Source organism: Xenopus laevis, chromosome 1S, assembly GCF_017654675.1.
Source record: "Xenopus laevis strain J_2021 chromosome 1S, Xenopus_laevis_v10.1, whole genome shotgun sequence".
NCBI lineage: Eukaryota > Metazoa > Chordata > Amphibia > Anura > Pipidae > Xenopus > Xenopus laevis.
In genome coordinates, this window is record NC_054372.1 from 145,244,918 (window position 1) to 145,272,891 (window position 27,974).

Genomic DNA, 27,974 nt, shown 5'->3' on the forward strand with positions numbered 1-27,974 from the left:
TCCATTCTGCCAATCTTTATTACGCACTAATCAAATTCAAAATGTGAAGTGTTGAGCAGTAATATCAGATTTTAATCCAAGAAGGCCACGGACGGGTTCATATTCCAAAGGAACGGACTTAAACTTCTTCTTCATCTCCTTGTCATAGAGCTTGATTTAAAGAGGAAAAAAAAAAGGTTATCACAAAGGAAACTGACAATCTATATCTGACATAAATTTAAACGTTTCAAGTGATATGCATTAAAGGAACAGTAATAAAAGTATTTTGAAGTAATGATATGATAATGTGCTGCACTTGTAAAACTATTTTATTTGCTTCTAGTTTATATAAATCAGCTGCTGTGTAGCCATGGGGGCAGCCATTCAAAGCTGGATAAAAGGCACAGGTTACACAACAGATAAGCTCTTTAGTATACAATGGGATTCTTCAGAACTTATCTGTTATCTACTGTGTATCCTGTGCTTGAATGGCTGCCCCCATGGTTACACAGCAGCTTGTTTATATAAATTATCAGTGTTTTTGAAGCAAAAACACCAGTTTTACCAGTGCAGGGCAACACTACATTATATTGTCATTCCTTTAAAACCCTTGGTAATGTTCCTTTAAATGATGTGTGCAATTTGTAAGCAAGTAGCAGAAGCTTTAGTATAAGGTTAGTATAAGGTTCTAACACTATTCACATCAATAATTACAGTATATGTGTACAATTCTAATGTACCCACAGCACAAACAAAGACATTCCCCTTTCTCTTGCCTAATTGGGGGACACAGGCACCATGGGGATGAAGATCCTACAGCTGGAGATGGACACTAAGTTGCAAATTATGGCTCCTACTCCTGCCCTGGGCTTCATCCCCTGCCTCCTCCTACTACCCTCAATTTATTTTACCCCGGAGGTCGTGGTTCGCGGACGTAGTAGCAATGGCGGTAGACGAACCCTTCCATCTACCTCAAAGGGAAGACCTTCTCACTCAGGGCCCGGTCGCTCACCCGAGTTCTCATCTGTGGGCTTTAACGGCGTGGCTCTTGAAGCCTTGATTCTACGAAAATCAGGAGCGCCAGAAAACGCCATTCCGACTATGCTACGCGCAAGAAAACCCGTTTCGGCGAAGATATACCACAGAGCATGGAAAACCTTCATAGCGTGGTGTGAACACAAGGGTGTAGACCCTCAGCGGGCGAAGGAAGGTGAGATACTATCTTTTTTACAAGACGGTCTTATGAAGGGTTTGGCCTTGAGTTCTCTGAAAGTTCAAGTTTCGGCCTTGTCCATTCTACTACAGGAAAAGCTGGCATTGAATTCCAACATTCCTCCAGGGTGCAACACGTTTGATCCCACCCTATCGCTGCCCGGTTCCTCCACGGGACCTTAATTTGGTGCTTTCTGTCCTGCAGGAAGAACCCTTTGGACCAGATTCCTCTGTCTACGCTTACAGAAAAGGTTCTCTTCCTCTTGGCCATCACTTCTGCCAGGAGGGTTTCAGAACTTGCCTCACTCTCATGCAAATCTCCCTTCACTGTTGTTCACATGGATAAAGTCGTTCTCAGACCCACACCGGACTTCTTACCCAAGGTGGTCTCGGAATTTCACTTAAACCAGGACATTGTCGTACCGTCATTGTGCCCAAATCCTACAGGCCCTATTGAGCACAAACTTCACAAATTAGATGTCGTCAGAGCAATCTCTTTCTACTTGAAAGGTACTGAAAACATCAGGAGGATGGACGCCGTATTCATCATTCCTAACGGCCCTAAAAGGGGTACTAGAGCTGCCAAGACGACTTTATCCAAATGGATCCGCTCGATCATCTCCAGAGCTTACTCTGTCAAAGGGAAAGAACCCCCGATCAAGGTGAGAGCTCACTCTACACGCTCTCTCAGCACATCGTGGGCCGTCAGACAGCAAGCTTCAGCAGATCAAGTTTGTAGAGCGGCCACGTGGGCGTCCCTCCATACATTCACTCGCTTCTACAGGCTCCACACTCACGCTTCAGCCGAAGCCGCCTTCGGGAGAAAGGTCCTAAGGGCTGTGATTAGCCCGGTACCTTGAGAGACAGTGTCCCGCCCTCAGGGGGTGCTTTGGGACATCCCCATGGTGCCTGTGTCCCCCAATTAGGCAAGAGAAAGAGATTTTTGTACTTACCGTTAAATCTTTTTCTCTTGTCCTATATTGGGGGACACAGGCCTTCCCTCCCGATACTGACACTGCTTTTTTCGCAACTAGATTGTGTTCCTTGTTCAAAAGTTGGTGGTTTTTTGTTCATCCAAAAAAAATAAAAAATAAAAAAATTCTACGATTTTGGGTGGTTTGTATTGTTGAAATCCTCTTCTGTCTTGGGCTGTTTTGCTCCTTCTTCGGTTGAAACTGAGGGTAGTAGGAGGAGGCAGGGGATGAAGCCCAGGGCAGGAGGAGGAGCCATAATTTGCAACTTAGTGTCCATCTCCAGCTGTAGGATCTTCATCCCCATGGTGCCTGTGTCCCCCAATATAGGACAAGAGAAAAAGATTTAACAGTAAGTACAAAAATCTCTCTTTTAGATCTATCCACCTCTTCCTTATGTTTCCCTATTCTGCACATTCCATTTAAGATATAAACAAATATATGGACCGCTTAAGCTTTATATATTATTTCTTGTACCAGGAAATTGCATACAGATTTTTACTTTCTATGCACTAAGCTCAGTGTCATACAACTAAATGTGAGGTATGAGCACAAGGCTCATAAGACTCACTACCACATGCAGATCTGAATGCGAGTTAAAATGATGTTTGGTTAAGTGGTTGTGGTTTAAACTACATAATTACAAATGCAACCTCTTTCTAGACTGCATTTTCCAGTCCACTGATGAGAAGAAGGAGAGAACTGCTGGCACTGCAGGAACTAAAGCAAGCAGACTCTGAACTGAATGCTTTGGGGAGAAATGTACTTTTGCTAATTTTGTATTTCCGTGGTGTTGCTTCAGTCAGAGTTTATCTTACCTCACAGGATGAAATCTCTAACAGCCCAGATATATCACTTTCCTGTGCAGACAGTGGCCTGCTGATCACATTGGCAGCTCTCACAACATCACCATGATAGTGCTGCTGTAGAACCTGCAGAATACAAAATACGGACACTTAAATATAAACTAAACACAGGCAATAATAGCTAAGACAATGCCACAGAATTACGAGACATTAATTATTAAGTATCCTTTAATAAATATGGACATCTGCAGAAAATTGAATTTCCTTGGCACATATTTGAATTTAAGTGTGTTTTCATTTCTTTTCAACTCAAACTATGTCAGCCTCCAGAGTAGTGTTCTTATGTCTCCTCTTATTGAATGTCTGTGGGTAGAGTTTTAATTGGCTGCACACCATCATTTACCCCTTAGTTCCCTTCAGCTTTGTAACTGGGCTGTTCAATGAACTTAAGGGGACAAGAAAGTCCTCAAGAGTGGCACTGCACATATGCAGCATCCAGAAACATGGTGAAAGTCTTATAAACCATTTTTTGGTTTGCCGACCCGTTAACTGTTCTGAATGTATACATTTAATTGATCCATTTGTTATATTTGTCCCTGCTGAGCAGAATCCCTGAGCTTCATTAAAGGCAGCTGTTAGAATTGATACAATAGTTGCGAATATTCCACAGATACTGCTGAGAAATCTATCAACTAATTATATCAAATAAATGTAGCAAATTGTAACAGGTCAGAATCAGAACATGGATTACGGCGTTGCCAGACTAACACTAGAGACGAACATTAAACTTCAATTTTGGGAAAACAATAAAATATAAAAGATGGAAAGTAATTAAAAAAAGTATTTATTTATGGTGAACTAAAAAACAACTCAATTGAAAAAAAGTGTTTGGAAGGTGAACAGCCCCTTCAAAACACCAGTTCTTAAATCTCGTTCTTAAAATGGCTCATTTCTTTTTATTAAAAAATAAATATACATCTGAATAACGGAATTGAAAGTCAAAATATTTCCTGGGAATTATGTATTTATTTTCTCTTTTTCCATTTGAAGTTCTGAGTGTTTTAATGTTATATCTCTTCCGTGTATTTTTCTTTGCTCTAATGTGATTTTTATTGTGTTCAAATCAACTTATGATTTTTTTTGGATCTCTATTGCTCTATGTTTGTTCATGAAGATCAACATCTGTTACTGCATTTTTATGCTTCTACATTCAATATTTTGGAATTTTGTTTATGTACTGCTCTATTATTGACTTGTCTATGAAACTAATAAAACACGTAAAATGCAAAAAAATATGCATCATGGACCAAAGACTCAGAATGTTCTTAAATTACAATCTGGTCCCCTTTCTTCTGTAACAATGGTGACAGCAACATCTTCTGTGCGGTCGTCCATCCCTGTGATGACTACATGTGTGTTTTATCAAAGGCGTGAACAATTTACTGCATTCTTGCCTTCAAAATGTAATTTGTGCTTTGGGCATATTACTCTATTTTAACAAGTTATAGAATAGACCAACTTGCCCAATTTCATATATTCCGCAGCTATTTCAGACACACAATACATAACACAGACATATGTACTGTAATCCCAGAATCAACTATATAAAAAGGGTTTCCGAAATTGAAAACTGTATTTATTACCTCCAGCTCCCACAGAGAGCTTTCCAATGCTTGGCTCTTGGCAGGATCTTGCTCTTCCATGATGTAAGGATCAGTTGCCAGATCTAAAATAAATACCAAGAACTCAATAACAGTTTTATGAGACTGCAAGGTACAAGAAACCAGTAGGCCCTGAATAAAGACTGTACCTAATATTTATCACTTAAAGAGGATTGGCACCGTGCTTCATATACTTACGTGCGTGTGTTTTCCCCACACAGCCTAGACTACATACCATCTAGTATGGACTTTGGAGTGAACCCTTATTTTCTGTTTTTTTAATGTGTTGTGGAAGCTAAAGCATTAGGATAGAGTTATAAAGATCAGTAACCTAAATGTCATATAAAAAGGAGCCAGCCAAAAGTTGGTCTCCAGACAGACCATGAACCCAAGAGGTTTAAAAACTACAACAACTAAGGTTGTAGCTTTATTTCGCAGGAATAAGACTCCACCTGCAGCAAGTAAATAATAGTACAGGCAGACATTTAACAGCAGAAGCAAAACTACAATAAAACCATTCAGCAATCTTTCCGCAATGCACGTTCCTCCAGGAACAGATTTATATGAAAACACAGAAAGATAATGTAAAAACTGATGATTTCCCCCGCCTTAATACAAACTCTAGCCTGACTGAACACTCACCTCCAGCGCTGGGGCGATGAATGAGAACACGACAAGCTGGGTGCCTGCGGATCAGGTTACAGATAAATGGGATAATCATCAAAAGCACCTGAGGAGGGGCTGTCAGGGAGAGTCTGGCCAGGCGCTTTGCAAATGCCGCAACAAGGTAAACCGGTAAATGCCTTGGACATACAAGAAAAAAAAAATAAGCAAGCGAGCTTTACAGACAGCCACAGTCAATTAATGCAATAGGTTATGTCTTTGAACTTACGTGGAAGACAAAAACATGTTGGCCAGGTGGAAGAAACGAGCACGGTATTTTACATGGAAAACTGAGGGCTCCAAAAGAGAGTAAAGCTTCTTGTAAAAATCTGGGTATTCCCTATAATGAAAAAAGATCACATACAGATCAATCAACAATGCATAATGTGCTCCAAATAAAGAAATAGTAATGCAAGTGTATGAATATCACATCCCCAACACCAAATTATATGTTAACATATGTTACCAGTTATCATTATAACACTTGAAAACTTACAGATTATGCTGATGAATCAAAATGAAGAGTCCATTAAGGGCTAGTAGACTGATGGCTCCACCTGGTAAAAATAAAAGTTATATATAACGACTACAATTAACAACAGTCGCAGCTGGTCTAGCAATGAAAATAAGCACATTTTTCTTTCAAACGAGTGCTCAGTAAATACTACTGGCTGATATGGATTACTAGTCCTGGTACAAACTTTTCAAGATTTACTACATTACCCTTATTATCACTTACCAACATCATAGGCTGCAGTTAGGAAGTCTATCATTAGGGTGGGTTTGCTCATATGTGGCAGGATACTTTCATGCAGGATCAATAGCACCTTCTTGTACAGACTGACCGAGAGCTGAAATGAAATTAAACAGCGGAAATCATATTTGTTGCGATAATGAGCAAACAGGCAAACTCAGAGTCACCTTTAGTAAAGGCATACTCTGTACTCACTTGGTGCTTCAGGAAGATCATCCAGACCCTCTCAAACACCCTTTTATGGTCCTAAAGACAAGAATAAAAAATATAATGACTAACAGCAAGCAGGACACGTTTCCTGGTATTCAATCATGCAACAAAAACACTTACCTTTAGTTTTGACGGTTTCCAGTCTTCATTATTTACTGTCGGTGGGAAAAGAAAAAATATTTTTTACATACCCTTGCCACTTCAATTTATTCCCAGGTCTGATTCTAAATTATCAGTCAGGGGTGTAACTTTGGGAGCCCTCACCGCAATTTTGTGTCGTCACCTGCAACCCTCCCCAGAAGCCAGGCTGGTCTCCCCATGGCCTTGGGGCCTGCTTCCTCAGTACTTATGACAGTGGTATCAAGTTCTCCCTGTCACTTCATACAGTATTGAGCATATGTTTTGAGATCCAAAAATATACGCACAAAAGCTCTTTGTCCTTATTCTTGTGGGTGGGTGTTCCTGAAGGACTACTATTTACTGGTTTGGGTTACAAGGGATGTAAACCCCAAAGCTATTGAAACTTTCTGTACCCTGGTATACATGGGAAGAAGCATGAAAGCCTGCCTTCTTCTACATTGTTTTAAAGGGGCATTATATCCTCTTGTTCAATTGGAGTGCAATGAATAGGACTTGTGTCAAATGTACTTTTTGTCCATTGTTTATAGCAACAGTGAGACCCAAAAAATTAAAGCATTTTAAAGTAATTAAAATAGAATATACGAGCATGCACTGGTAAAAGATGGGTGTTTGTTTCAGAAAGACTATTGTAGTTTGTATAAATAAGCTGCTTTGTAGCCACGGGGGCAGCCATTCAAGCTGGAAAAAAAGGCAGAGGAGAGGTTACATAGCACATAACAGAGAAGCCCTGTCTATTACAATAGTGTTTTATCTGTTTTTTGCTATGAAACCTGTGCCTTTTCTTCTTTTTTTCCCAGCTTGAATGGCTGCCCCCAAGGCTTTACACAGCAGCTTGTCTGTATAAACTATTGTAGTCTTTTTGAAGCAAACATACGCGTTTTACCAGTGCAGTGTAACAGCACATTATATTATAATTACTTTGATACACTTTCTGTTTTTGGTGTTACTGTTCCTTTAATCATAAAAAAAAATCTATGGTTTTTGCTCTTTATTTAGCTAAACAGGGTAAATAGGAAAACGGAAGCTACTAACAATGAATATATGTTGGAAAAGGAGATTTTTAGTATAACTTACCGTTAAATCTCTTTCTCTCTAGGCACTCGGGGGACACAGGAACTGTAGGGTAAAGCTCCTCCCTCCAGGAGGCAGGACACTGAGAACAAAAAAATCTGGGCTCCTCCTCTCCCCCTATAGCAGCTAAGTATGCCTGCCGAATTGCCTCTCTGATCCACCGTGACAGAGTAGCCTTGGACGCCGCTGTCCCCATCCGAGGACCTGAGGGAATCACGAATAGGGATTCGGACTTTCGAAAGGCAGAAGTTCTCTTCACATATGTTGACAAGGCCCTGACAACATCCAGGGAATGAAGACGTCTCTCCTTCTCATTCCTCGGTTCTGGACAAAACGATGGCACCACAATAGGTTGGTTGACGTGGAAGGAAGACACCACCTTAGGAAGGAAAGAAGGCACCGTCCGTAACACCACCTTGTCCTGGTGAAAGACCATGAGTGGTGGAGATATGGAGAGTGCCCTCAACTCTGAAACTCTCCTGGCCGATGCAATGGCCATGAGGAAGACAACCTTCCAAGTCAATATCGGGAGGTTAACCGAACCGAGTGGCTCAAATGGAGCATCTTGGAGATATCTAAGCACCAAATTGAGGTCCCATGTTGGGACTGGTCTTCTGCGGGGAGGTGCCACATGTGCAGCTCCCTGAATGAAAGTGCGAACATCGTCCCTTAACGCCAGTCGATCCTGAAAAAGTACTGACAAGGCTGAAATCTGCACCTTCAGGGATGCTACCTTCAATCCCCCTTCAAGACCCCTCTGTAAAAACAGAAGGATACGAGAAAGATCGAACTGGTCAAAGGGAACCTCCTTAGAATCGCACCAGGATGCGTATGCCCTCCATACTCGATAATAAGCCGAGGCCGATGACGGCTTCCTTGCCTTAATCATAGTGTCGATGACCGTGTCTGGCAACCCCTTACCCCTCAGGATAGCGGTCTCAACAGCCACGCCGTCAAAGTTAGTACGTCCGGATTGTGATGCAATATTGGACCCTGCTGGAGTATGTCTGGACGCCTCGGCAGATGAAACCAATTGCCGAAGGAGAGTGTTATGAGGTCCGTGAACCATGCCCTCCGGGGCCAGAAGGGGGCCACTACGATCAACCGCAGATTCTCCTGACGAAACTTCCTTAAAACTCGAGGCAGCATTGGAATGGGCGGAAATACGTATGCGAGTTGGAACCGCCACGGTTGAGTCATGGCGTCCACCCCTGCCGCCTGCGGGTCTCTGCTTCTTGCAAAGAACCTTGGTGCTTTCCTGTTGAAACGAGACGCCATGAGATCGACTTCCGGCTGTCCCCACCTTTGCGCTATCATGTCGAACACCTCTGGGATGAGTTCCCATTCCCCCGGATCTAGACGATGACGACTTAGGTAGTCGGCCTCCCAGTTTTGGATGCCTGGGATGTATACCGCCGAAATCTCTGGTACTCGAGCTTCCGCCCAAGACAGGATTCTCTCTGCTTCCAACCAGGCTGCTGAGCTGCGGGTTCCCCCCTCGTGATTTATGTATGCGACCGCGGTCGCATTGTCGGTCTGCACCCTCACGGGGAGATTTGTCAGAAGATCCTCCCACTGTCGCAGAGCGAGGTAAATTGCTCTGAGTTCTAGAACGTTTATGGGTAACCTGGACTCCACGGGAGACCATCTTCCTTGGGCTGACCTCTGCGCGAACCTTGCCCCCCATCCGGTCAGGCTGGCGTCGGTGGTGAGAATCACCCACCGAGTCTCTCCCCACCTCCGCCCCCTGGCCAGATGTAGAGGGTTCAACCACCACTGTAGTGACCGCAGTGTAACCTGATCCAGTGTGAACCTCTGATCCAGAGAGGAGCTCCTCCAATTCCTCAGGATGCATAGTTGCAGCGGCCGTAGATGAAACTGCGCAAAGGGTACTGCCTCCATGGTTGCCACCATGTGCCCAAGGACCCGCATGGCAAACCGGATCGACGGCGTCCTGATCTGTTTGAGCTGCCGAGCGAATCGTCGCATCTTTTCCTGCTTCTCTTGTGGCAAGACCACTCTCTGTGAGCATGTGTTTAGGATCAGTCCCAAGAACTGCATGACCTGGGAAGGAAGGAGAAATGATTTCCTCCTGTTGATCAACCACCCGAATTGTTCCAATGTTCTGATGGTAATCGCTAGATGGTCCTGGGTTTCCTTCAGGGATGCCGCCTTCACCAAAATGTCGTCTAGGTACGGCGTGATGGAAATGCCCTGTAAACGCAGGACCGCCGACATTGCTGCCATGATCTTGGTAAACACCCTCGGAGCCGAAGAAAGGCCGAAGGGAAGTGCCACAAATTGGTAGTGTTGCTGGAAGAACGCAAACCGTAGAAATCTGTGGTGTCCTGGCCAAATGGGAACATGTAAGTACGCATCTTGGATGTCCAAAGACGCCAAGAATTCGCCCTCTCTCAGAGATCGTATCACGGAACGAATGGTCTCCATGCGAAACCGACGGTATCTGATGAACTTGTTCAGCCCCTTGAGATCCAATACTGGACGGAATGACCCATCCTTCTTGGGAACCACGAATAAATTCGAGTAGAAGCCCTGGAAGAGTTGGTCTTCTGGTACCGGTACGATGACCCCAGCGTGGAGTAGTCCTGATACCACCGTGAAGAATGCCTCTCTCTTTGGATCTCCTTGAGGCACCCTTGAGAGAAAGAATCGATCCTGAGGACGGGACAGAAACTCTAGTTTGTACCCCTCCGCCACTAGTTCGTGAACCCAGGCGTCCGACACAGATTCGCGCCACACCTCCCGAAACCAGCGTAGGCGTCCCCCCACCACCTGGTCTGGGAGTGGAGGGCCTGTCCTGTCATTGGGACAGAGACTTGTCTGTAGAAGGCTTCTGTTGGTTCTTACGAGGCTGCCATCCCTGACGGTTCTTGTGTTGGAACCTGCTCCTTGGCAGAGAGGAAGCTGGAGAAGAAGCCCCCTTGGCTGATCTGAAGCCTTGGCCACGAAAAAACCTACCCCTTCTCTGTCCTGTATTAAGGCGGGGCTTGTGCTGGGGTAACAAGGTGCTCTTTCCCCCAGTAGCCTGCGATATTATCTTCTCAAGCTCCTCGCCAAACAGTCGCTTGCCTTTGAAGGCCAAGGAGGTTAGAGCCTTCTTGGAGCTGAGATCAGCTGTCCAATGCTTGAGCCAGAGCGCTCTGCGCGCCGCTACCGCTGTTGCAGAAGTTCTGGCCGAAGCCTGTAGGGAGTCAAGGAGGGCATCGCCCAAAAATGCATTGGCATCCAAAACCTGGTTTGCCAGTGCGGATAGATCCGTCCGAGATGCATTATCTCTGATCCCATCTAGTAGCTCCTGAACCCAGTCCGCCATAGCCCTGCTGACCCAGGCTGCTGCAATGACAGGCCTGAAGGCAGAACCTGTAGAAATAAAGATAGAGCGTAAGAATCCCTCCAGACGTTTATCGCTGGGATCCTTGAAGGCTGCGGCGTCTGGAACGGGTAGTGCTGTATTCCTGGAAAGACGTGACACTGGAGCATCGACTGCTGGAGGAACCCCCCATTTTTCTGTAAGTTCCTTAGCAAAGGGATAAGAACGGGAAAACCTACGAGAAGGCTGAAACTTCTTCTCTGGACAGTCCCATTCCTGCTGGATAATCTCCCCCAACTGATCATGAAAGGGAAACTCAGCAGATTGCTTGCGCTGGCGCTTAAATGGACCCTTAGCCCTAGAACCAGAACCAGATGTTTCTTCCAGCTGTAGGGAAGTTTTAATGGCCCTAATGAGACCCTCAATATCATGAGGGACCTCCCTGTCGGGATCAGGAATGTCCTCAGATGAAGAGGAAGAAATTTCCCCCTCACTGAAATCAGAGACGCCAATGTCGTCGGCCGATTCTGCAGACGACGTGGAAAGAAGGTGCTTTCTCTTGCTGGATACCTTCCTATGCTTGGTCTGGGGCTGAACAGATAATTGAGATACGAACCTATCCAATGAAGTGGAAAGATTCGCAATTCCCTGCAAGTTAGCCAGGGATTGGGACAGCTGCAACGCCCAGGGTGGAGGAACATCCCCCACAGTATAGGCTTGGGATGCTGTAGCGCCCGCCGAGCCCCCAGAGGCAGATGAAGCATTAATAATTTCCCTTTGGTCTGCGACCTCAGGTGCAATGAAGGGGGCAGATGATTCCCCTGAAGCTGCGCATGCTGCACAGACAGGGTCCCCCTGTCCCTTGGCAAACTTTGCACTACATAAGGTGCAGGCAAGATAGGTCACGGCAGCAGTGGCCTTCGCCCTCCCTCCCCTGGAAAACATGTTTCCCTGCAGGCCTGACCCCTGGCAATATGCGTTCAGCAGAAAAAAATACCCCACAGACCTGTCCTAGCAGCCCTAAGAACGTCCGCGTGCCTGGAGGGAGCAGCGTTTAGCAGTTCCAACGCCGTCTCGCAATTGCGCAGTAAGCGTGCCAGCTGGAGCCTCCCAGGAAGCGTCAGAAGAAAACTCCCCTTTCGGCGCGAAGAGCGCAAACCGGGAAGAGAAGAGAGTGACGTCACTCTATACGCTTGCTCCCCTCCAACGGCACAGCGCGCCTTAGCCTGCCGTGCGCATAGACTGCCCTGCGCCACTCCCTCCCAGGTGGCGCTCCGGACTAGGCTGCATGAGGGGGGAGGGGGGGAAAGAGTAGGCAATTCACCCACTTTCCGGGAGGGCGAGACTGAGCCACCCCCTGCTGCCTACTTACCCCGAGGAGTCCCGTGAGATGAGAGGCCATCAACAGGGGACATCAGCTCTCCCTCACGAGCCTCTCCGTCTGGCCAACCCTAGTCTCTGCCCTGTCGGCAGGCCCTAGAATGGTGGGTGGTCCGCTTGCAGCAAGCCTTACAAAACCCCAGACGAGGAATCCCGCGGCGGGGGCTCACCTTTAGAGTGCAGGATTGTTACCTGACTCCGGCCTCTTACCCCGGGTGTCAGCGCTAAGCGCTGACCGTAGAATCCTTGCGTGGGGCCTCCTAGAGGCCAAGCCCTACCTCCTTGGATGCAGGACACTGAAAAACTGAGTTGTGGGAGTTAAGCAGGAGGGCTATAGGGGGAGAGGAGGAGCCCAGATTTTTTTGTTCTCAGTGTCCTGCCTCCTGGAGGGAGGAGCTTAACCCTACAGTTCCTGTGTCCCCCGAGGCCGTAAGAGAAATGTGCTTAGAATTAGCTTTTACAATTACAACATTAAAATAAGGTTAATACAAAATGATCTCCCTATTACTTTGTTTTCGTAATTTTTATGTATGTGTTGACTTTGCACCACTGCAGTTTTGGATTGTTTAAAGGAGAAGGAAACTCTTTTGCTGCAAAACCCCCTCCCCCGTAGGCCCCCCTTCCCTCTTGGCCTACCTCCCCCCCCAGGCAAATGCCCCAAATCCCCCCTCCGTGCAGGTCCTCTCTTGCAGAGTTCACGGGCGCCGTCTTCGTCCAATCGCTCTTCTTCCTGTGTTTGGCGGCACATGCGCAGTAGGAGGCATTTGCCAGTTAGATCTACTGCGCATGCGCCGAAAGTCACAAAGTTTCCGAAAAAAGAAATCGTAAACTTTGCGAAATTCGGGCGCACGTGCAGTAGATCCAACCAGCAAATGCCTCCTACTGCGCATGCGCCGCCAAACAGTACAGGAAGAAGAGTGCTCGGACGAAGATGGCACCAGTGAACTTGGCAAGAGAGGACCTGCACGGAGGGGTGACTAACAAGTTAGGGGCATTTACCCGGGTGAGAGGTAGGCCGGGGAGGGGTTTTGCGCCAAAAGGGTTTCCTTCTCCTTTAAAACCCCCGGAGTCCAACAGCAGCATCATGATTTATTTGCTAGAAACTCCGCAGGAGATTTTGTAGGCTGGTGTTGGATCGACACATTTGGATGCAGTCGCATGGGTCAAAATATAATGGGACCGATACAAAAAAACTAATATGTAAATTAGAAAATGGAAAGTTTTCCATCCAATGCAACACGACTGTTGGATGAAGACGCAGCATGGCATGTTTGCATCCAACTGTAACATCTGATGGTGTCTAACGACCTTTCCCATTAAAATACGTTGAATGTAGATGCATGAACAAACTATACCATCTTACTTTATCTGATCAGACTTTACATTATAGCTATTATATATAATATAGCTTATACAATAAGGGGATCAGATTTTGTAGGATCCTACAAATCTGGTGCCGTTGCATGGTGCATGGCAAGGTGCATAAAATCGAACCCAAAAAATGTGATCAAAATCTCCTGTGTAGTTTTACCTTAAGGCATAGCTTGAAGTTATCGAGTATGTGAATAGCTTAATAAGATGATAATTTGGTCAGTAGCCAACAGGGAGTAGTAGGGGGCCTAGCATAGGTCGTCCTTTGTTCTAAGCATAATGAATAATAAAAATATAATAAACAGAACTCCTTAAAGGCAGTACAGGAATGAGGAATTGTCTTACCATTCTTGGTTACAAGGAAATTTCCCAAAGCACTCTCCTCAACTGGTATGTTAATAGAGGAAAGCAAGCAAAAGACATTGGTTTGGAAAACTGGTGGCAAGACCTAAGGGAAAAAAACAAAACAAATCTTAAATTGGTCCAGTTAAGAGAAATTTCATGGAAAACAAAAGCTATGGCTAAAGTTCTTAGTGATAGCTACTACTGAAACCAATGAGGAAAAATTCTGGGTATTTTGGCTCCCACCCAGCAAGCTTAATCAAACCCCCTTAATATCAAGTCATGTGCTACTGCCTTACTAAATTAAATTAAACTTGATCTGAGTTAAAGCAATGTTGTGTAAGAGATTGAATGCAGTCAGGGATAAATGCCAGCACCTGCTGAAATGTTTCCTTTGCTAAGTATATCTGTACAAAATACTTTTGCCGAATCGCATACCATAGTGCATTAAATATATTATTAACCAGGTCTTAAATTTCTTAAAAGTAAAGAAATGGTTTGCATAACAACAGTATCATAACTACTATTTATACTTTATTACTTATTTAAATATTAAGAAAATATGATTCACATTAACTAACCCAACATAAAGCCATGCTGGTCTAAACAAATGTATAGGGTTGCTTAATGTTTAATTATATTTTAAGCATGGTGCTGCAAATCACTGAACGTCCCCATACCAGTACTACAATACTTACACAAAAAAAGTTTCAGAAATAATTTATAAATGTAAGTATTGTATTATGGGGCATCATTCTTTCCAGCCCACATCTTTCAGGCCAATCTTATAGGGTGATGTCACAGCAACTGATCGTGGCGACTTAGTGGCCATAGAGTAGAAGTTGCATTGATGAATCACGGGACGACAATCAGTTGCCGCAATTCATTTGAAAAGTCACTGCAATGTGATTAGGAATATGGCTACTGCAGAGAAGGCTAGCTTACGTACCAGTTTGTTCTTTTGCTGTACCCGCGAAACACAATCATTAGTCACAGTCATTGTATAATAACGAACATCATCATATTCCAAGTATTCCTGGAAACGTGTGATCAATAGGGTACAGTCTGCTTCCTCCTGCAGCAAATTATCTATAACAAACTAAAATACACAGCAGTCAGCAATGACAAAAAAATATCGACCACAAAACAGTCAGTAGCAAAACTTTCACAATGACAAACCTTACTTTTAACAGTTCTCTAGGAAACCGGTAGCTATCTTTCCATTCTGAATTTTCCAGAGGGAATTTTCCTTCCAGCTGGATGAACTTCATCAGTGTGCATAGGGCAAGCTCCTTTAGTAAGAAGAGATGTCATTGGGTTAAAAGCATTGACCAAAACTGCAAAAAATTTCAATCAGAGCACAAAGAAAACATATTCTCCCCAATACATTCACTTAGGTGTTTACGGGAGAATAATCACTAGGGAAAATGGACAATAATTGTCAAAACTGACACTTTCTGTTTCCAAGACCTATTTCAATATGCCATGTACAGGCAAACACTGAGCTGTCTGATCCACACATGATTATGCCCACTGCTGTAAATCTTTAGTGGCAGACATTTCTTTACCAAGGGGAACACTACCAGACTTTTTAACCTACTGGCATAAAAAACAAAAAAAGCAAATGCAGCTCAAAAGACCCACAAAAACCAAGTTTATACAACGAAAGCAGATTATGTATTTGAATTTCGACCACAGGTATGAACAAGGGAAGGGGTTCTAAAATAAGTATGTCAAGCATGCAGCCCATCTACATTTCAGCTTCTATTATCCAGTCATGAAAGGTTTATACCACATCACATACATCTGATATATTTGGCCAAAATAGTCTCCTAGTCAGGGATTGTTTAATGTCTGCATTACCAAATGTTCTCACATCTGTCACATGAAGGGAAACACCACTAACCTGATTAGAAAAAGAGCTGTGCTGCAAGAGATCCAGAATGCAGGCCGCACAGCTATTGTAGCGATGTCTCATCCACATTTTGTACTTGTCTTCTGCACTGTATGTGTCTGTGGCATGCAAAGAAAGAAGCTGTTAGGAGAATCTAAACAGCCAGGGATCTCTTGTGCCTCAGTATGATTCTTTGACTTGCATATGCACGCTCCAGAAGAGAGGGTAAGATGGTGGCATGTTGCTTATTGAACACCAAAACAGTGGATTTATTTTTTAAGGAGCACAGGACCAGAGAAAAAAGTTAATAAAGTAATTTACAGAGGGATGCTTAAAGTAGCATCCTCCAGCACAGACGGCTTTCCTTGCCCATTAGCCATTAAAAAAAAAAACAAAAAAAAAAAAAACAGAATTTGCGTCAGGGGTGTAGATTTATTTTATAGATGAAATTTAGGTAAATGAATGGGCTTACCTATCAAAAATTTAATTTGTGAGGTTTTTCTGTATTTTGAATAAACACAACATTTAAAAAAAAAAAACAAAAAAAAAAACAGTTTGCTTATTTATGAAAAAAACGTAATTGATTACTATTGTGAAAAAAACTCGAATACCTCAAATCTTTTGAGTTTATAGGCTTAAAAAAACTGTAATTTGTGAATTTACAAACTCTAAAACATTGAATTAAAACAATGGCTTGAATTGTGCATGAATCACCTCCTAAATATCAATCCAACACAGATTCAACTAATTTTGAGACCATAGCTACCTGGAAGGGTGCCATCCTCCGCTGGCAAGTCTCCTATATAAAGTTCCCTTTTCTCCAACATAACTTCAAATAGTTTAGAAGCTGTTCGAATAGCGGCTTGCACGACTTCTTCCTTTTTGGACTAAGAGAAGCAAATATAGGTTATTACAGGACCGTGGGAAGAATTTTAAAAAAATTAAAAAAAAAAAATGCAGTGTTATGCAAAACAGACCATGGGAGCCTAAGTTAAATGACTCCCTATACTGGCTCCAGAAAGAGGCAGCAGTAGCAGAGTGGACACAAAACTCGTATCTGGGGTTCAGATTGGTTTAGGAAAGTCCGCTGTTCCAGGTGATGAAACCGTAAAGAGACTGATAATCCTATGAAGGAGTATTACCATGCTAATTTATATGAATATACTTGCAGGGTTTTTGCTCCCAGGGGCCTCAAAGCAGGTGCTTATTTTTGAATTCCTGGCAGGAAGGAAAGTTTTCGCTGCATAAAAACCAGATGTACTGCCAAACAGAGCCTCCTATTGGTTACCAGTCCATACAGAGGCTACCAAACAGCCAATCACAACCCTTTCTTGGCATCCCCATGGACTTTTTCATGCTTGTGTTGCTCTCCAAGTCTTTTTACTTTTAAATGTGGCTCACAATTAAAAAAGGTTGGGGACCCCCGCACTATCAAGTAAGAGGTTTACTTTGCTTGCATGAGAATAGCCATAGTATCTTTAAAGGGTTTGTTCACCTTTGAGTTAAGTTTTAATATGATGTAGAGAGTGATATTTTGATTTATTATTTAAGGTTTTTGAGTTGTTTTGCTTTTTATTCAGCGGCTCTTCAATTTGCCTTATAAATAATCTGGAAGCTAGGGTCCAATTTACCCTAGCAACCATGCATTCATTAGAATAAGAGACGGGAATATGAATAGGACCTTACTAGAAAGATAGCAATAACAATAAATGTTTAGCCTTACAGAGAATTTAGATGGGGTCAGCGACACCCATTTAAAAGCAGTAATGAGTCAGAAAGAAAAGGCAAATAATCATAACACTATATAAAAAAATAAATAATGAAACCCAATGAAAAGCAGCTTGGAATTGGCCATTCTAGAACATACTAAAAGTTTACTTAAGGTGCTGAAAGTGCATTTTCTGTGGAGGAAGATATACCAAGCCCTGTATTATATTGTGACATGTCATTTTGTTTTTCTGTTTCATGCTGAGGATTTTGTTCTAAATGTAAGTGGTCAGGAGTGCTGTTGCATTGTGTAAGATATATGTAAGAGGTCACTTGGCTACTGCTCTTATTGGATACGTGACTCTTATACAAGGGAACTAGTCTACATTGGGCAGCCCATTAGAAACTCTCAGACTTGTCCACAGCTAATGTAGCGCAAAACAAGACACTGACCAGCCCCTCACCTCCAGATGCTCCAGTATATCGAACACCGCGTTAGCATTGCCTCTACTTTCCAGTACGGCTGCAAGTTTGGTGTCCAAATCCTGGCGCTCAGCATCACTTCGCTTGTCCTGGATCCGACACGCATGTTTGGTCTTGCGCGCAGCCATCTTTAGCCAGTGTAATGGTCACGTGCCCAAAGCAGGAAACGTGGTTTCCGGAAACGCGCGTGCGTGCGAACGTGCGTGCGCTAGGGAATCCGGAAGTGGCCTTCTAGCCTATGATCGTAATCCGTACGCGGCGAAGAAAACATGGCGGACCCCAATGCCCCAGTTTGCAGTTTTGTGTTTAAGAAAAGTGCGCGGAAATTCGCGGGACGGAAACGCAAAGAATCAGAGAACGGTGAGAAAGGGAAAGCAGCAGCTGTCACACTTGGGAATTCACGTTTATGTATTATGATAGGGATTTCCTGCAGACAGAACCTGATGTCTGTAGAGTTGGAAGCAGTGTCGGACTGGGGTGCTTGGGGCCCAACAGGAAACCTCAACTCAAGGGCCCAAACCCCCACCCCACTACAAAATAGTGCCCACAAGATTTTTTTTACATTTAATTTTGAAATCTGGCATGGGGTGCCCCAGGTGCCCCCAGTCAGGTGACTTGTTCTCTGATAAACCTCAGTCACTCTTTACTGCAAGTTTGAGTGATATCACCCTCTCCCTTCTCCCGGCAGCCTAACAACAGAACAATGGGAAGGTAACCAGATAATAGCTCCCTAACACAAGATAACAGCTGCCTGGTAGATCTAAGAACAACACTCAATAGTAAAATCCAGGTCCCACCGAGCCACATTCAGTTACATTGAGTAGGAGAAACAACAGCCTGCCAGAAAGCAGTTCCATCCTAAAGTGCTGGCTCTTTCTGAAATCACATGACCAGGCAAAATAACCTGAGATGCACCTACACACCAATATTACAACTAAATACACTTGTTGGTTCAGGAATGAAACTTTATATTGTAGAGTGAATTATTTGCAGTGTAAACAGTGTCATTTAGAAATAAACCAGAATCCCTTTTAAATTAACTTTTAGTATGACCCAGAGAGTGATGTTCTGAGACAATTTGCATTTGGTCTTCATTTTTTTTTTAATTTGAGTTTTTTAATTACTAAGCATTAAGCATTTTGTTCAACTCTCCAGCACTGATCTGGTTGCTAAGGTCTATATTACCCTAGCAACCAGGCATTAGTTTGAGTCAGATGAAGAAGGCAAATAGCATAAAAATAAATATGAAAGAGGCAAAATAAATAATAAAATAAGGCAAATAATAAATAACGAAGAGCAATTAAAAAGTTGCTAAGAATTGTCCATTCTATAACAAGATAAAAGTAGGGATAGGTATACTATCACTAAGAAGTTTAAAAAAACTTGCAACTTGTCTGCTCATTCCCACCCTCGTAACAGTGACACAAATACACACATTTAAACATTTATTTTTTTTAAATAAGTTTTTTTAGATTTTTGTTTAGTTAGACCAAAATCAGTACCTGTGCCACCTTCTGTTATAATGCTGCAGCAGGGGGTTCACAATTGGAGGCTCCCGAGCAGCCAGTTACTCCCTATTTTATTTTGCAGTTGATTTGTTTTTTTGTTGGTAAGTTAAAGCTGTGACCCTTAGTGATTTGACCAAGAATGGTTAGTTATAAAGACAGTTAGAATTTTAGTCATAAAACAGGCCAGAACTGCAGTTTACAATGGTTATGAAATAGCATCTGTGCCTATGGGACAGAATGTTCTGTTATACAGATAGCTAGAATCTCAGCTGCCATAAAGCAGGATGGGACTGTTGCTTACAATGGGGATCAGATAGGATATGTGCAGCCACTCAGACAGATAGCTAGAATCTCAGCTGCCATAAAGCAGGACAGGACTGTTGCTTACAATGGGGATCAGATAGGATCTGTGCAGCCACTGGGACAGAATGTTCTGTTATACAGATAGCTAGAATCTCAGCTGCCATAAAGCAGGACAGGACTGCTGCTTACAATGGGGATCAGATAGGATCTGTGCAGCCACTGGGACAGAATGCTCTGTTATACAGATAGCTAGAATCTCAGCTGCCATAAAGCAGGACGGGACTGTTGCTTACAATGGGGATCAGATAGGATCTGTGCAGCCACTGGGACAGAATGTTCTGTTATACAGATAGCTAGAATCTCAGCTGCCATAAAGCAGGACAGGACTGCTGCTTACAATGGGGATCAGATAGGATCTGTGCAGCCACTGGGACAGAATGCTCTGTTATACAGATACATGTAGATAGAATCTTAGCCATAAAGTAGGGCTGGGCTGCCGCTTACAATGTGGATCAGTTAGGATCTGTGCCACTGTCAAAGAATGCTCTGTTATAAATATAATTAAGATCTCAGCCATAAAACAAGATATGACTTTGTGACCACTGTCAGATAATGCTTTTTATTAAAACTATAAAACAATATGTAAGAGTAAATAAAGATAACCACCAGAAATCCATACATGGGCTTTCGTGAGTTCACATACAACCACTGCAGACCTCAGTACATACACTTCTGCTCTGATTTCACTGCTCCCAAAACCAGCCTGGTTCCTACCTTCGCTATTCCTCTGTTCTGTTGACTTCACTGCTTGTGGAACAGACAGCCATTGCTATCTCTTCCATGTGCACATAAAACTAACATTTCTAAAGTTGTAGGGATGGCTAATGAACAGCCGATACTGACCCGCAGCACGTTAATCACTTGACTACATTGCTTACAACAATAAACAAACTGTGTCTTGTAGGGAGCCCTTCAAAGAAAAGAATTTGCCAATGTAGAGTTAAGAGCTGCTGCATCTTAAATCTTCAGTCCTGCTACAGAACTGCTGCACCCTCGCCACGGGCCGCGTCTCGCTCTCCTCCACCACAGGACGTTCCGTGACGTCATCATCAGGCGACAGGCGCGGTCGCACGGCACAAGCAGCAGCTGCAGCAGGATCAGTGAGCAGGTTTGACAGCAGCGGCAGGAGTAGGAGCGGCAGTGCTGCAGGGCCCATTGCTCCAAAAAAAAAAAAACGGAGCGCTGACAAAAAAATATTAAAAAAAATAAGATAAAAAATAGAGCGTGGTCGTGGGGGCCCACAAGGACTGGGGCCCACCGGGATATTTCCCGGTGTCCCGGTGGGCCAGTCCGACACTGGTTGGAAGGGGGGAACCAGTATTATTACAGCTGTGCTTTTGCAATGGCAAACTATTAGCAGTTTCACTTTGTTCCTAAGGCATTACCACTTACCTTTAAGGGAATGTTGGTGGTGAATGGCTTTACTATTGTCTGAATAGTAGTGATGTGCAAGTTCAGGGGAAACCCAACCCACACCCGTCACTAACCCACAAAATGTTGCCATACCTGTGTCTTCCCATTCCATTTGCTACTTCTGCACGTGCCTCTTGTTCCAAGAGAGGAAATCTTTGGAATCAGATGAATGTACTTCCCCAGTCTGGCCAACACCCAATCCGAACCCATAATGGTTGGCCAAATTTTTTTGGTTAAACCGCACATCTCTACTGAACTGACTTTCCATTAGAGGTCAGTAGGAAGTATGAGGACATACAATATGTACATTATAAGAGCAATCAGTAATTGTATTTACAGGTATGGGATCTGTTATCCAGAATGCTCGGTGCATGTTTTTTTTTTAATAAGGGATCTTTCCATAATTCTACTAGAAAATCATGTAAACATTAAATAAACCCAATAGGCTGGTTTTGCTTCTAATAAGGATTAATTATATCTTAGTTGGGATCAAGTACAAGCTACTGTTTTCTTATTACAGATAAAAAGTAAATCATCTTTAAAGGGATTGTTCACCTTTGAGTTAACTTTTAGTATGAGATAGGGAGTGATATTCTCAGGCAATTTGCAATTGGTTTACATTTTTTATTATGTGTGGTTTTTCAGTTATTTAGCTTTTAATTCAGCAGCTCTCCAGTCTGCAGTGTGAGCAATCTGGTTGCTAGGGTCCAAAATGACCCTTGCAACCATGCATTGATTTGAATGACAATATGGGATATTTATAGGGGAGGGTTGGGACAGAAAGATGGGTAATAAAAAGTAGCAATGACAATAAATGTGTAGCCTTGGAGAGTATTTGTTTTTAGAGGGGGTCAGCGACCCCCTTTTGAAAGCTAGAAAGAGTCAGGAGAAGAAGGCAAATAATTCATAAACTATAAAAAATCAATAATGAAAACCAACTGAAAAGTTGTTTAGAATTTGCCATTCTGTAACGTACTAAAAGTTAAAGGAAAACTATACCCCCAAAATTAATACTTGAGCAACAGTTTAAATCATATTAAGTGGCATATTAAAGAATCTTACCAAACTGGTATATAAATTTAAGTAAATATTGTCCTTTTATATCTCTTGCCTTGAACCACCATTTTGTGATGGTCTGTGTGCTGCCTCAGAGATCACCTGACCAGAAATATTGCAGCTCTAACTGTAACAGGAAGCAAAAGACAGAACTCTGTCTGTTAATTGGCTCATGTGACCTAACAAGTATAGTTTGTGTGCACAGTGAATCGTACGTTATTCTTTAAAATGGCAATTTTCTATTTATGATTACCCAATGGCACGTTCTACTAAAAAAGTATATTATTATGAAAATGGTTTATTTACATGTAGCAGGGTTTTACACATGAGCTGTTTTATGCAATATCTTTTTATAGAGACCTACATTGTTTGGGGGTATAGTTTACCTTTAACCTGAAGGTGAACCACCCCTTTAAACATTTGGATTATTTGGATAAAATGGGTTTATGGGAGATGGATTTTCTATAATTCAGAGCTTTCTGGATAACAAGTTTTTGGATAACACATGCCATAATTGTACTGACAGTGGTGTAACTGTGGTTCCAGGCCTTCCTGCAAAATTGCTTTAGCCCCCCCCCCATCACAGGTCACCAGCAATCTCACCCCCTTGCAGGCCACTGAGATTAATCCAGATGACAAAACAAAAATGAACCCATCAAAATGTAAGCAAAACATCAACCAAAAGAACTAACAATACAGCCTTATGGCATGTTTACTGTACACCATTAGTTTATCATTGGATTCACATGCGCTTGTATTTATAGATTTAGGAATTTGTAAGCGTATGATATGCATTTGCTATATTGGTGTGTTTAATGATTCTGCCTTGCTTATAGCAGATAGCCAAGCAAAACATGTTTATGTGTCAGTTCACATTCATTCTACTCTGAGAATCAAAAAGCCATTCCTGTTTTGCTTGCAGAGAGCAGCGAGGAAGAGAAAGGTCCGGTGATACGGAGGATAAAGAAGGATGTCGTCAATCCCATGATTCAGAAGGTTAGATTGACAGTTATCCCTGTGTCACCCGGAGGCAGCAGGAGTATTGATGAGCTTCATAAAATCTTTTTGCTTTATGATCCTTCAGAGTGGGTTACACTTCCCTCAGATATAGATTCCTGTGTTCCAATGATCTAGATATCATGTCTCCCTCTTCTGTCAGCTGATGGCAGGACAACATGTGCCGTAACCCTCTCCAGCCTGTCACCCTATGTGTAGGACAGATATTAACATGTCACAGAATGGATATGTGTAATGTATGTATGTCCCTTAGACGTTTCTCCTAAAATGTATTTTGTATGTCTTAGAGCAAGCAGCATCTGAAGGATTGTGATGATTACAAGGCAAGCAGCATTGAGGAAGAGGAAAAATCAGGGAAGTCCATCACTGTGTCTTATAAATCTACCCGATCTGCGGTGAGTGACTGTAGGTGTTACATTATCCTTAGTACAGGCTTTATACGGTGAATACTAAAATCGGTGAAACACAATCATCATTCCATTCGTTTTTTGCTTTATTCTTCGGTTTGTGTGTCAACCGAATGGGAATGGTTTTGTCTTTCCCGTTTGGATATAAATGACTCTTTAAAAAAAAAAATCTGTATTTATAGATTGTCATAACTAAAACCCCACTATCTTACTATTTATGCTTTTTTTTTTTTCTTTCAGAAACCAGTAGGGCCAGATGACATGGGAGCCACCGCTACATATGAACTAGACACTGAAAAAGACAAGGATGCACAGGCAATCTTTGAGAGGAGCCAAAAAGTACAAGAAGTAAGTGTTCAGTCAACCTCTATGTGATCAGAGTATCTCCAAAGAATACATGAGGTATTAGTGTAGCCTTGTCAGAAATAATAGCCGCTCTAAACTCACCCCTCGCGGATTTTCCTCCTCCACTCAAGGGTATTTAGTGTAGCCTGAAGTGTTCTGCCTTACTTACATGCCCTTTATTCCATGTTTTTTTTTTTCTCTCTTTCCATTTTGCTTTCTGTAATACTCTACTTAGATCTTTTCATAGTCGAACATGTCACTTTAGTTCCCTCTATTGATTTTGATTTAATCTGACAGGAGATAAAGGGGAAGGAGGATGACAAGATCTATCGAGGAATCCACAACTACCAGAAATTTGTGAAACCCAAAGATACGTCTCTGGGGAATGCATCCTCTGGTATGGTGAGGTATGTGCCACATCCATCTTGCTTTCGTGTAGAAACACTTTGTTTTTCATTCAGTTGGGCTATTAATTCATTTTGCTTTGTGAAAAAAAGACAGGTGGTAAGTTTTGCACACTTCCATTTATCCTCAGTCTCTGAAGCAAGTTGCGCTACCTTTTATTAGTCTGCATTGATATTATTAACGTTGACATTTTGTCATTTCAGAAAAGGGCCAATACGTGCTCCAGAGCACCTAAGAGCCACAGTACGTTGGGATTACCAACCAGATATTTGCAAAGATTACAAGGAGACTGGGTTCTGTGGGTTTGGAGGTCTGTTGCTGAAATAAGTTGTACACCTTTTCATTAGAGCTCTGTTCTACTTTTGGCCCTTGTTACCCTTATTTTCTCCTCTTACTTATATTTATTATGTAACAAGGCCTTTATTGATTTTTGTTGCCTTCAATCTCAGTGTCCCTTCATGCCAATACACTGTATATTTTTAGAATTACTCACAGCTGGCTTCCCTTACCTGTCAAACAAATACTGGGGCTAATTTAAAACGTAGGTTGCTATTGGCATAAGTACAGGTTAGCAAACTGTGTTGCTACGGACCTTAAAAATAGGCTGTTTTGTCCTGAGATCCTAGTCTGCGTGTACCTTTCCACATGTGTTTGTTTTATATTATTCTGTCTGGTTATACCCATGAGCATTCTAATCTGTATCTTAGTACAGTCCCATTCCATTGCACATTTCAAAATGCAACCGTCTGCATATGAAGAAGGTTAAAAATACAAGAATGTATAGTTAACAAGGCATATTAACACATGTATGTTCAAGAATACACATGTATCAATTTTTTTATGCATTCAGCATGCATTTCTATAGACACACATTCACATACATTTAAAGCCTTTAGGAGAGTCCTGCTGAAAAAATCCACATCATCTTGCCCAATTTATTTTTCAGATAGCTGCAAGTTTCTCCACGATCGCTCTGACTACAAACATGGATGGCAGCTGGAGCGGGAGCTTGAAGAAGGGCGTTATGGAGCAAATGGTACAGTATAGGCATCTGCATACAATCTGATAATACACTGATGTAGCTCAGATCACAACCTTAACAAAGGGCACTGAACACTTATAAATCCTTATTTTATGGTGGTTATAATTTTTGTAAATAAAAACCCCTGTTTTGCAAAAAAACATGCATTAGCTTAGATACAATATTTAGATTTGAAACCAGACCAGGGAATGTGCTTTGATCATTTTTTTCCTTTTTGTATGTTTGTAAAAAATCTTTATTTAATGCCTGATTGCTAAATATTGTACATTTCCTATTCATCAATCCAAAACACTCACTCGATATTGTTTATCAGATGAAGAGAATTATGAGGTGAGCAGTGACGAAGAGGACCTGCCTTTTAAATGCTTCATCTGCAGAGATACCTTTAAGAATCCAATTATAACCAAGTGAGTGCTAGTACAGCTGAAAACATAATGTCTGTGCATTTAGTAATAAGATACTGTTGTTTGACTGGCTATTAAAGGGCATGTAAAGGCAAAAAATCCCATTTTTACTTTCTTTAATGAAAAAGAAACCCATCTCCAATATACTTTAATTAAAAAATGTGTACCATTTTTATAAGAAAGCTGACTGTATGCAGTGAAATTCTCCCTTCATTTACTGCTGTGGATAGGAATTGTCAGATGGTCCCTAACTGCTGAGCAGGGAAACAATCATACTTATGAACAGCAGGGGGAGCCCCCGCCTTACTTCCCAGCCATGCAGAACTCCAGTAGCTTTGTTTATGACGATCCCTAAGCAGCCCAGACTATACTGAGCATGTGCACAGTCTTAGTCTTGCAAAGATGTTTAACAAAGTTACAAGATGGTGACCCCCTGTAGCCAACTTTGAAAGCATAAATTATTTGTTTGATTAGGCTTGTGGTGCAGTAAGTTCATGTTTATATTTAGTATACAAAATACAGCATTTCTAGCCTTATTCTATTTTAGACTTTACATGCCCTTTAAGGGTTTAATAACAATGTCCAGGTGTGTTGTAGATTTAATACAAAATGTTAATTGTATATGGGGAGGCTCATTTATCAAAGTCCGACTTTATCTCAATATTTTCTGAAGAAAAATCAGACCAAATCTGCACAAGTTTTTTCTCCTTATTTATTAATACACTTCCCGAAAATTTTGTTTGCGGGGAAAAAGACTTGAAAAAATCGTGAAAAAAAAGAATCATACAAATTTTTCGGATTTTCGAATGAAAACTGTTTTTTTTCTGATTTTTGAGCGAAAACCACATATCTTCACATATGAAAAAATCTTTGGGACTTCTCCCATTGACTTATATGCAATCTTAGCAGGTCTGAGATGCTGGCTTTTCTGATTCAGACTTTTTTCCATCCTCTGGGTGTAATAAAATGGATTTTATACAAAAAAACACACATTTTTGGCGTTTTTGGCATTCGGAGTTTAGTAATTATCCCCCTTATTGTTGCATTTAGTAAACTGGGTACAGGATAATTGGTAAATTCATAGTAAGTTAGGTTGGGAAAAAAAAACATATCCATTAAGTTCAACCTTTTAACTCTATTTTAACCTGATAAACTGAAGCTTAATTTGTTCTGTAGGCTTGGGGTGGCACCCTGGCTGATGCACAAGCCATATAATATACTACTTGATCATTTTCCCTCTAATCAATCATCTGCTGTGCAATAATTTATTTCTAAATGACGATATATTTTCATGTATTTCTTTGCTTTTAGATGTAGACACTATTTCTGTGAGAAATGTGCACTTGAGCATTACCGTAAATCCCAACGTTGCTATGTCTGCAATACACAAACCAATGGTGTCTTTAACCCAGCTAAAGGTCAGTTTTGAAGCGATATGGTTGGTTGTTTACTTCTAAAGCTCACAATGCACGACTTTCATTTTTAAACAGTTTGTGAGGAAAATGGAATTGCTGCTTTTCTATAGTTATTTGTTTTCTGTTCAGTAGATTTATTATCGCATGTCACTTTTATGGGGTCTTTTTATAAAGCAGGATGTTTTTTTTCTGTACTTTATTTATTGTATTAATCTTATTTTCTCAGTTTAATTTGAACTGGTTTAATTAGTATTGAAGGCCCAATCTTTTGAGTGTCATCCTCGAGAAGGTTCCATCTCCTTCATATGTTGCAATGACTTTAAATGCCTGATACTGGCCAGTTTGACTCAATGAAATGTATTTGGCTGCAGCCATGACAGTTTATTGGTCACTGCACAGAAAGTAGGAATCTAGCTGTTCAGGTTTGCTCCTCCGTCATCTGTCCAAACACTGCAACATTTTTATTTGGATGTTTTCATGATTAGCATTGATATGCCCACATTATCCTATGTTCCTAAGAAGTTGAAGCTCATATGTTGAAGGGATGATTTTATCTTATTTGTTTTCTACTCTCTAGTAAATCTTTTTTCTTCTGTTTGGGGAATGAGCTGATGCAATGCCTT

At 42.0% G+C, this 27,974-nt stretch overlaps 2 protein-coding genes across 4 annotated transcripts in view; one reads left to right on the forward strand and one right to left on the reverse strand.

Moving 5' to 3' along the window:
• noc4l.S (nucleolar complex associated 4 homolog S homeolog) lies at positions 1-21,485 on the reverse strand. 3 transcript variants are annotated; one of them, XM_041574825.1, is made up of 15 exons: positions 21,354-21,485; positions 16,553-16,673; positions 15,799-15,905; positions 15,077-15,184; positions 14,842-14,991; positions 13,896-13,998; positions 6,377-6,411; positions 6,242-6,292; positions 6,032-6,143; positions 5,789-5,849; positions 5,522-5,632; positions 5,272-5,432; positions 4,612-4,694; positions 2,981-3,094; positions 1-150 (listed from the first exon to the last, which is right to left on the reverse strand). In XM_041574825.1, the coding sequence occupies exons 1-15, from the start codon at positions 21,468-21,470 to the stop codon at positions 37-39; spliced, it is 1,548 nt and encodes a 515-aa protein (XP_041430759.1). In that variant the 5' UTR covers positions 21,471-21,485; the 3' UTR covers positions 1-36.
• The window catches only part of rnf113a.S (ring finger protein 113A S homeolog), a gene marked incomplete at its 5' end in the record, with an annotated part of 16,406 nt that continues 6,578 nt past the window's right edge, over positions 18,147-27,974 (forward strand). Inside the window, 9 exon segments of the mRNA NM_001093618.1 lie at positions 18,147-18,336; positions 23,239-23,312; positions 23,621-23,728; positions 23,981-24,088; positions 24,383-24,492; positions 24,694-24,800; positions 25,437-25,526; positions 25,846-25,939; positions 27,248-27,354. Coding sequence (NP_001087087.1) covers positions 18,246-18,336; positions 23,239-23,312; positions 23,621-23,728; positions 23,981-24,088; positions 24,383-24,492; positions 24,694-24,800; positions 25,437-25,526; positions 25,846-25,939; positions 27,248-27,354 — 889 coding nt within the window.

Excerpts from the sequence above, each read along its gene's own strand:
- noc4l.S (XM_041574825.1), bottom strand. The coding sequence starts at position 21,470 with ATGGGTTCGGATTGGGTGTTGGCCAGACTGGGGAAGTACATTCATCTG. Across the intron at positions 15,185-15,798 it reads ACAGCTCTTTTTCTAATCAG|GAGCTTGCCCTATGCACACT; the intron begins GTTAGTGGTGTT and ends TTCTTACTAAAG. Across the intron at positions 5,850-6,031 it reads AACTGCAGCCTATGATGTTG|GTGGAGCCATCAGTCTACTA; the intron begins GTAAGTGATAAT and ends TATTTTTACCAG.